Source organism: Ipomoea nil, unplaced genomic scaffold, assembly GCF_001879475.1.
Source record: "Ipomoea nil cultivar Tokyo-kokei standard unplaced genomic scaffold, Asagao_1.1 scaffold1721, whole genome shotgun sequence".
NCBI lineage: Eukaryota > Viridiplantae > Streptophyta > Magnoliopsida > Solanales > Convolvulaceae > Ipomoea > Ipomoea nil.
Window position 1 is genome coordinate 643085 of NW_017618149.1, and position 11057 is coordinate 654141.

General features: G+C 33.4%; 1 protein-coding gene across 2 annotated transcripts; it reads left to right on the forward strand.

Moving 5' to 3' along the window:
- The first annotated feature begins 905 nt into the window (after window positions 1–905).
- LOC109191827 (probable WRKY transcription factor 61) lies at window positions 906–6479 on the forward strand. Of its 2 annotated transcripts, none has more exons than XM_019342504.1 (5): window positions 906–1072; window positions 1669–1755; window positions 3743–4264; window positions 4580–4693; window positions 5285–6479. In XM_019342504.1, exons 1-5 carry the CDS (start codon window positions 1025–1027, stop codon window positions 6260–6262), a joined length of 1749 nt encoding a protein of 582 aa, XP_019198049.1. In that variant the 5' UTR covers window positions 906–1024; the 3' UTR covers window positions 6263–6479. The 2 variants fall into 2 exon arrangements, with proteins under 2 accessions (XP_019198049.1, XP_019198050.1); XM_019342505.1 differs by having other exon boundaries at window positions 907–1090; window positions 1666–1755.
- Window positions 6480–11057: the final 4578 nt, after the last annotated feature.

Here is an 11057-nt window from a genome sequence, read left to right on the forward strand (position 1 = left end):
CCTCACCCCCAAGCATCACGTCCGCATCCCCTCGTCGGTGTCACGACTTCACCCCTCGCCGGCAGCACGTCGAGGGACGTGTAAGGCCCGGCCTAGCGGCCACGCCACGGGCTAGCCAGCAGGACCATCGGGGGCTCGCGCCCCAACCCCCCCCCCCCTCCTCCGGTTCACCACACTCCACATGGCCACAACCCTTGTCCACCAAACCCATGCCCCGCCTATCCCATGTCCACCCCCTCATGGACCGGCCCACCTTTCACAAGTAACGGGTTAGAACCTAAGCCCCATCAATTATTGTTGTTGTTATTATTATTTTCTAGGCCAAACAATGTATTTATACGAATTTTTTGGTTGTGGGAAATAGACCTCATATGGTATTAATTAGAAGTAAAGTAATAGAATCCAAGTTTGACTTGAGGAATTGGATGAGGAGAAAAACGTAAGGGCAAATTGAAAAATCATCCAAAAATTCCAAAAAAAATATGATTGGCCTTCTCCCTCCGGTCACCGGAAGATATACGGCTGCGTTTGACCGGCGAGTGTGGGCATTGCATGTGACTTCAACTACCTACGAAACTTCAAAAATAGCTGTACCAACTTGAAATCCATATGAAAAACAAGACTAACGTAGGAGAGAGCGCGACCTTTGCGGAGCAAAACCCTCCATCCCCTTCTCTCACGACGACATTGTTGTATGTTTTATATTTCTCTGAGACTCCAGCGTTGAAAGTTGAATTCTTCTTCTTCAATTTCTTTTCTAATTATTTGTTATTTACTGCACAGTTTAATTTAATTCAATGCATCCCCAAGCTTGATTGCAATTGGGGCATTGACCTTTTTTGTGGGGGGTGGGGGTGGGGGAGGGTGGGTGGGTGTGTCAGCCAAGAAAGTTGAACAGTTCCATTTAGTTTAATCAAGTCAGAGACTGTTGGCTTTACCCTATAAATATGACCACCTTTGCCTAATTAAGAGAAGAAGATAAGAGAGAGAGAGAAAGCCATCAGTTCATATTGAAGGTGCATCCATGGAGGAAGACAAGAAGAAAGCTGCAGATTCAAGTGGTGATCATGAGGTATATATGCCAACTCATCTAAATTTTCAAAATCACATATAAATATGTTATGTTATATATACATGGGTTTATTGATTCTTTGAACTGAAAAAATTGAGAAAGTATAGAACCGATACTATCTGGTAAAGAATCATTAATATTTCAATATATATATATATATATATATATATATATATATATATGATTTTTTGGTTTGAATGGATTATTGGATATAAATTTGACAGATTTTCGGATAAAAATATGTTTGTCTAGTTATATATAGGATATGAGAACCATAAACTTTTACCCAGATCTATATATTTCTTGATGTAACTTAAGGACTTTTGAAAACCATAAATTTAATTTCTGATAATAAACTTATTAATAGGCCGGCGTATATTTTTACAAGGGCATTGAATGAAAAAATAAAAATAATTTTTTAACAGGACTATGATATTTGTATTATTATTGTAAAAAAAGAAAAATAAGATATTTGTATTATTACAATTATAAAATTAATTAAAATTCACAGCTAAATTAAATTTTGTATAAAAGAATTAAATACCCAATAACAAAATTAATATATATTGTATTGATATATTATTGCGTGTATATAGATAGGAGATGGAAATAAAGAGAAGGAGCGTGGCACTTTGAAGTCATCTTCATCACCCAACCACAAAAATCTGAGTTCAGACAAAGAGGTATTGTATTGTCATTTGTCAGTTCCAAACTAAATTATTTATTTATTTTTTGTTTAATTCCTGCAAGTTGCATTGGATCATCACGTTTGTATGTGTCAGTTCCAAACAATAAGAAAAAGAAGAAGAAGAAATGGATAGACACGTTGTGAATTGGGGAATCGTTTAGCCAAAATTGTCGAATGATCTCATATTATGGGGGGATTTTTTATTTTTTATTTTTTGTTTTTTGTTTTGGTGTTTGGTAAAAAGCTGATAACTGATAGCTATTAACTGATTGGATTAGTGAGTTTAACTAGCTGAAAACATTGATGATTGTAGAAAAGTGTTTGGTAAATTAGATGTTAGCTGGTAGCTGATTACATGCAAAATGATTCTCAAAAAATTTGTCGAAAAAACTGTTTTGAGCAGCTATTTGAATTTTAACATTTTGGAGCAATAAACTGTTACAAAAAGCTAATTAATTAAACACTCATATTAATTATGTAACCAAGTCAAACAGTTAATAGTAACAAATAAACCAAAATTAGCTATAAGCAACTATGTTACCAAACAACGCCTTGTGTTTTCAATAAAAAAAAAAAAAATTGGAAAGGATGATAATATATATTTTAGTTGTACTGAGTGGTTAAAAATGAAATAAAAATAAATATTTTTTATTTCAAAATTACTCACTAATTTATTTATTTATTTTTTGAAATTACAACATCAAAATAGACCAGGACTATGTGGTCTAATGGTATTCGGATTGGACTTCTAATTGGAAGGTTGTAAGTTCGAGCCTCAGTGGAGGCGTTATTGGTTCTTTATGTTTCAGTAGGTTGAGAAAGTATATGAACAGATACAATGTAATAGAAGCTAGTAGCATTCAAAATAGAACGTAACGCACCAAAACATTTTTCTTTGACTATTATATAATTTTCTTATTATTTTTGGTATCTAATGAAAACTGCCTATTTGGTAACCCTAATTAAGAGGTTGACCCCACTAATAACAATTTTAATTAACATATTACTGGAAAAACTATTTAACCTACACCCAATACTCTAAGGTCTAAAAACTAGGATATACTGTGGTAAACTTTATGGGCTCTGGTGGGGAATAAATAAATATAAATTCTGACAAATAAGAATAAACTACAAACACATTTTATTTATGAATAATTTTCAAATTTTATAATAGTTTATAGTTCTCATGCACCTAGACTATTATTCTTATCTGAATTATAATGAGATGTTATTTTTCCACCCTAAAACGATGTTATACTGCTATTGTAATAAAGCATTCATATTTATTGAATGACTGATCATTTATATATTTCAAAAACTTTTTTAAATATAATTAATTAAATATTGAACATGAAACGATATTGAAGATAATTGAACCAATTTTTTTTTTAAATATTTAAAACCCTAAGCTTGCACACTGATATGATTACGGCACGCCAAACCCCGGCCAATCGTCTTAGCTAATTATGAGCTAACAATTTTTCAAACCTTTGACAACTAACTGCAGTTTTAGACATTCTAACAGACAAAACTATATATGACTTTTTGGGTGTCATATTCAAACTTGTTCTTTCCTTCATATGCAACTTATTGACAATTACATACAATTAGAACAACTAACTAGCTAGAAAGCCTAGAAGCCCCACATTTGTTTCTTTAAGGGAAAAAGTCTGCATTTTCAATAGGGTGTTTTAATGATATATTAAGTTTGAATCAAAGAATAATACTTATTGACGTGCATGCACTAGCTAGGCGTGTCAAGTAAACTTGACATGCACCCTGTAGCACTTGTTAGACTTTTAATCTGGTTTAATGGACCCCACAAAAGTTTTGCATTCGCAGGAATAATAAAACCAACAAAAAAAAAAAAAAAAAAAACTACCCACAATCCCATTAGTTGAAAAACCCATTAGTTTCAAAGGGCTCTGGCCTTTGAAACTCGATCTTGTGAACGTTATTTATATTGGCGATGAATAATGTAGGAAAACGAGCTACTTGAGTCAGCAAAGGCTGAAATGGGGGAAGTGATGGAAGAGAATCAAAGGTTGAAGATGTATTTGGAGCGTATGATGAACGATTATCGGACGCTTCAGATGCAATTCCAAGGCATGGTTGAAAAGGAAGAAGGAGAAAAAGCAGCAAAGAGCGAAAATGATAATAATACTCCCCAAGTAACCGAAGAATCGGATCAGCTGGTGTCCCTTAGCCTGGGAAGGGCTTCAGCTGAGATGAAAAGATCAATAATGTGTGGTGCTGGGAAAGATAATGAAGAAAATGATGAGAAAGAGGGCCTAACTCTTGGCTTGGACTGCAAATTCAAATCTTTGCAGCCCAATAATCAAAGCACAGATAATAGTTCAGATGAAGTGAAGGAAGAAAATGGGGAGACTTGGCCTCCAAGTAAGGCCTTGAAAACTACAAGAAGTGGAGAGGATGAAGTTTCACAACAAAACCCTGCTAAAAGAGCTAGGGTTTCTGTTAGGGTCAGATGTGATGCCCCAACGGTATGCATTTAACAATATAATATAATATAATACGGTTCAAATGAGGACATGGCTTCCCGTGCAATCGGTGCGGATTGCACCATTAGGTATGCATAAATGCACCACATCTAATAGTGTGTTTTTGAACACTTTTTGATGCATTTATACATACCTAATGGTACAACCTGCACCGGTCGCACGGGAACCTAACCCCATATAATATAATATAATATAATATAAATTTTTGCATGCATGAGTTTATTTATTTGGTTATAAAAAAACTAATTAATTAGTTCAAATTGAATAAATGTGACTTTTTTTGTTCTTTTTGATTAGATGAATGATGGGTGCCAATGGAGGAAATATGGACAGAAGATTGCGAAAGGGAATCCGTGCCCTAGGGCATACTATCGCTGCACTGTGGCTCCAAACTGCCCAGTAAGGAAACAGGTATACAAGCATATACAATTCGATTACTCGGGTGGTCTGTATTAACCAAAACAAATAACTAAGGAATAAATAGTAAAATACAAGGTATATGAAGCTTGAAGAGACAAAAGTCTTGTATTAATTATTTGTGTAATGTGATTACAATATAGTTATATAGATTGTGATATCTTAATTGATAAGACAAATATAATAGGAGAAATTTATACTAGGCTGGCTCTATAACCGCTCCCGAGTAAAGGATGGGCGGTTATGCCCTTTGGCCACGTCCAGGCACTCCACCCAGCCTCGATGCCGACCCTGACCAGTCGAGGCTGAGCACTGAGCTCGGCCTTTGGCAGTCGAGACCAAGCACTCGGCTCAGCCTTGGGTGCCCGAGGTTGAGTGTTGAGCTTGGCCTTCAATCGCCTGAGGTCGAGCGGCTAGTGCTGAACTCAGTTTCGGGACCTTAGGGCCGGCCAAGTTTACCTTGATATGTCTCTTCAAGTTAGCTTGTTGTGAACTTGTTTCTAATATATCGATCAATTATATTGTGTAATAAATACTCATTCTTTGTTTAACTTTACTAATAATATTAGTGTTAATTAATTGAAGGTTCAAAGATGTGCGGATGACATGTCAATTTTGATCACAACATATGAAGGAACACACAACCATCCACTTCCACTTTCAGCCACCGCGATTGCCTCCACCACTTCCGCCGCCGCCTCCATGCTAATGTCGGGTTCATCAACCTCCGCCTCCACCTCAATGCCGCCAGGAACCACCACCGCCACCACCACCTCCACCGCCAATCTCAACGGACTAAATTTCTACCTCTCCGACGCCTCAAAACCAAAACCCTTCTACATCCCAACCTCTTCAATAGCCCCAACACTTGGACACCCCACAATCGTCCTAGATTTAACTTCATCGGCTCCCTCTTCCACATCATCAAATCTAAGTAGAATAGGAAGTTTAGGAAACTACCCTCCAAGATTTTCTTCTACAAATCTCAACTTTAGTTCTTTGGAATCAAACCCTCTCCCCATTTCTTGGAACCTTGGAACTACTCAACCTTATAACAAACCCCACATAAGCTCATCTCTTAGCTTTGCCAGACAACAACAACAACACCAACAACAACCTTTTCATCAAGACAATCAAATTCTTTTCCAATCCTATTTGTCCAAAAACAACCTTAATAATAACAACACTCCTTCACAGTCTCTCCCACAAGAAACCATTGCAGCTGCAACAAAGGCGATCACTTCCGACCCAAACTTCCAATCTGCATTAGCAGCTGCCCTTTCATCAATCATTGGCACTAATAATGGAAACAGTGGAACATCCTTAAACAACCTCGGAATCCATGGATTAGCGGAGAAATTAAGCCAGAACTTGAAGGCAGCGGCCGAGCCTTTTCCCATCCTTTCTAGCTTTTCTCCATCTCCAAATCCAAATAAATGCTCTTCAAGTTTGTTGAGTAGGCCGACAACGACATCCTCGGCAAATCCTCATCCTGGGAATTTGATGTATCATCTCCAACAAACCTCAAAGAGTAAGTCTTCCTCTCCAGGTGACAGTAGATAGAGATCATATTTTGCAAGGTAGAATTTCTTTTTCTGAATAAAAAAGTACTGGTTTTAATTACTTTTGTAGAACGGTAACATCATTTGTCAAATGTAATATTTTTTCTAATGTTTATTATGAACCAACAACAACGTTCAAACTGTAAATTAGATATATGGTACAGTTCATGTATAAAACCCATTGACATTTTGTGAGTTATTTTGGCTATTTATTCCCTCCTTTTATCGTCTTGATTCACCCATTGACAACTAAATATATAGTTGGTTGAAATTTAGTAAAAGAGAGTTTTGTAGTGAACAAATGTTAAGAATAAAGTCTAATATATCTGTTGGTCCCGGGCAAACTAAAGTTTAGAAGTGGTGGTTGAATAGACTTTAAAGATTTTAAAAATAGAGTAAGAAAATAAAATTTCTTTGCAACAGAAGTATTGAACTTGACAAGTAATTAAAATGAGTTGTAGCTGAGTTTTGTGAGTTTTCGTGATTGTATTAAATTGAGTGTGAGTTTAGTTTGCACAAATAAATAACATAAAATGTAATGTGCAAAAGAGAGAAATTTGTATATCGTGCGCTTGGTTTGGAAATTAAAATTTTTTACTACTCCATTCTTCTCCTTAAACTAAAGGAGATTTTCACTATATATCAAGTGTACACAATACAAAGCGAAGCGAAGCTCTTTCAATTCGCATGCACTACCACGTATGTATTAGCTTCTTTTGGTGGCAATCCTAGCTTGAGACAGATCATGAGTACTTCGCTAACTTGTCCTTCATTGCCTGATCAAGAACTAACCAATGAACAATCACTAAGTCGCTTTGGTAGAATGAATGATCTTTCAAATTCCTTCAACATAGAAAGATGGTTATGTTGTTGTTGAGTGTTGGACTTGCAAGAATCATAATGATTATATTCTTCTTTAGCTTAGAAGACTTGATATAGCACTTTGCAATTTCTCACTCAATAACTTTCAACAATATATCACAATAAGTTCAGTATTAACTAGCATCACTACTGGAAATTATGAAATTTCCGACCACGTGAAAGTGATCTTAAATTAAATTGAAAGCAAAAAGTGGTCGGAAATAGCAGTAAAGGTTTTTTCGGATACCAAAAGTGGTCGGAAACAAGGCTTTCAACTTTATTTAAGATAACTTTCAGGCGGTAGGAAATTTCAGAATTTCTAGTACGTAGTGCATCTACTTCTAAGCAAGGTCCTTCTTTTATAGATGAGAAGGGATAAGTGCCAACTTTAAATTTGAATTTACACGTTGTCACTCAACAACTAGTAGTTGTCCAAAAGCTGCCATAATCCATGAAAATCTGCTGCCAAATCTTTTACTTGCATGGCTTAAGAATCATAGGGCAAAGAATGTTTCCATATCAGTGTATAAACAAACTTTGGGTCAGAAAGACTCTTATACTTATCAACCGAGTTAACTTGGTTGACTCGGTCGAATTATTATTATTATTATTATTACTTATTTTTTTTTATTTTTGCAATTCCTAGATCCATGTGTAATATTTTTTTTATGTGTGTGTATATATAAAAATAATATATAATTATATAATATATATTATACAATACACACGCACAATTCTTTTTTTTCTTTTTATTGTTGGTCTTCCGCCTAGGTGCTAGGCGCGCGGGCCTTTAGAGCCCGACTAGCACCTAGTGTACTTTACAACCTTAATAGCAACAAGAATCTATCAATAGCAAGAGTCTATTAGATGCAAGGTTGCAGTAGGCGCTAGGCGATGCCCGGGCAGCGCCTAGCGCCTAAACGGCCTAGGCGGAATCTAGGCGGGCGTAAAAAAAAACAGTTGCAGACTTGCAGTTTTACAATTTTAATGAGGTTGTTTTCAACATTCAATCAAATAACACATCCAAATAAATGAAATAATGATAATTCATACGTCATAACATCAAAACAATATTAAAAATTAAAAATACTCAAATACGAAATACTCAAATATTTTAATCATCCAAAGATTCAAAGTATCAAACTAGTCTACGGGTGTATATATGTCATATTATATATATTTATATATATATATATATATATATATATGTATATATATATATATATACATATATATATATATATATATATATATATAATGATAAAAAATTAGCCAGGCCGAGCTGATTGGGTTAACTCGACCGAAATGGATGAGTTAACTTAGCTAAGTTAGACGCTAGGCGGTCAAGTCGGCCGAGTTAGGCGCTAGGCGGACGCCTAGGCGGCCGGTCTCCTAGGCGGGCGTCTAGGGGAAAATCGCCACGGTCTAGGGGCGCCTAACGCTTAGACATATTTTTGCAACAGTGATTAGATGGCATATAGATGCTACTAACATCACCAACAGTAGAGGTTTATAAATAGTAAGATAAGAAAGTGCACATCACAAGTGTTTCAAGCAACACAAGTCTAAGAGTGACGTAAATGTTTGTGTTAGCACAACACGACTTTGTAATAATAGACAGAAAATTTAAATAATTTTAATTCATCGAGGACTTTGTGGTTCAGTGACACCAAGTTACTCTCTCATATAGGAGGTTGTGAGAGTATTGAACAAGATACTGCATTATATATAATACAATCACTAGTACTAAAAAAAAATAATTATTTTTAAAAAAAAATGTATTTATATCTTTTTTTTTATATATATAGTAATAGGTACCATACCATTTTGACATGGTAGAATTTCTTTAATTAAAAAAAAATGTTCTCAAAAAATTTTCCAATTAACGTCTTTAAAAAAATTAGCATTTTAGGTTTTAAAACAGTTGTTGATCAAACATTTCAAAGTTTTTCTTTAAGCATGGCACCGTACGTGCAATTAACTTCGGAAATTATTTGACTTCTTTTAATTTAGATTATCTAACAAATTAAAATTCATTATTATATTCTTGCAATTACTTACGTACTACATAATATATCAAGTTGAAGTCTGACTTAATTAATGACATATGCATGCTAAACAACTAATTTGATTAGATATATAAGCAGATAAATATAAAATTCTATTAGACTTTGAAAATGGTATATCATGGCGGCGTAAATGCTTATCTAATTAGAGAAGACATTTCAATATATATCATCTGATTTGGGGCAAAAATAAAATAAAATGTCTGCATTCATACCGTTAAAATGATGTGTGTGAGAGTTCAGGTGAGAATATATCGTTAGATACAAAGTGGAGATTGATTTTATATTCTTATTCATCCATTTAGGTAAATCAGTAATTAATGGTGACTGAAAAATAAGTGAAATAAAGAGCGGAGATAGTTTTATAAACATTGCAAATTAAACTTGAAAGTTTGTAATAATTATAAAATTGATTTTATAATTTTTTTTTTTACATATATAAACACTCAATCACTGATGAACCCATATGAGTGACTAAAATTAATCATTACTTTTTACAAGAGTGAATTGTTCTCATTTGAACACAACCTCATATGTCTCTATCTCTATCTCTATCTCTATATATATTAAAGCAAAATGATTGGCCACAAAATTTTTCCTCCAAAGTGTGAATGCATTTTGATAGAAACAAGATTAGCAAGTACGAATTGAATGTATTTTGATAGAAACAAGATTAGCAAGAATGAATGCATTAATTGTGTGGTTAGTTGTATTTATACATATTTTTTTTTAAGTTATTATGTGTATTTATATTTTATAAATTATATTTTATTATATCTCTATCTCTATATCTATCTCTATATATATATTAAAGCAAAATGAAGTAGGAAAAAAGTTTATTATGCTCAAATTTATTGATAAAATTTTATATTTAATATAATTTTTGTATATATTCATATAAACCTCAATAATTATAATTCATTTGAGTCCACATATATAAAAAGGAGAAATTAGATATAAAATAATCTTTTTCAAATGAATAAGTTTTTGGTGGAGATTTTCGACAAATATTACCTGTTATTTTATTTACAAATTATATTTAAATACATTAGTTATATAATTAAAGTAGTTATTTCAAATTCAAATTTAAATAATAATATAAGTAACAACAAACTTTAAAATCAACATTTTTTTTTTTTGAAAATTTTAAAATCAACATAATAATAACACAATTAAACTTTAAAAATATTAAATATTACATTATATAGTTATAGTTACATTTTTAATAAAATTAATTCTGAACTGATGAACTCAAGTACGTTTTTCTGTTTCTACAACCATTACTTTAATTTCTTTGCTAATTTAGAAGATGTCAAAAATTTAATTGTTAAATTTATTAAATTAATAATAGTCCGTGCATCGCACGAGACAATTATTATTACTAGTTACTAGTTACTATTACTAGTTACTAGTTACTAGTTACTAGTATTACTAGTGTGTGTGTTGGATATGGTGAGGTCATCTTATTTAGGTGAGATTGTGAGATCAGATCCTAACCATTTAATATATTAATTCAATGGTTTAGATTTCTTTTGTTTTTTTTTTTTTTCAATCCGTGTGCCTAGAATTTTAATTAGGGGTATTTAAGTAATTTAATAAATTTATGCATCTTTGTATTTTTTGTTTAACCGTGATTCTCTCTTCTCATTAATACATAGCCTCCATTATTTTTTTCTGACTTCTAATCTTCCCTCACTTCACGCGTACACTCTCTTGTTGGTTTCTCTATTCAAAATTTCGGAGTGACCATGGATGCTTCTACGTTGCGTCGATCCAAACGACTGAAGAAGTCCATGTTGGTGTTCAAGCTATTCTTTACTCTGTTTTCTTCCTTTGTCGTTGTTGTTTAATTGTGTTTTTCATTACTTT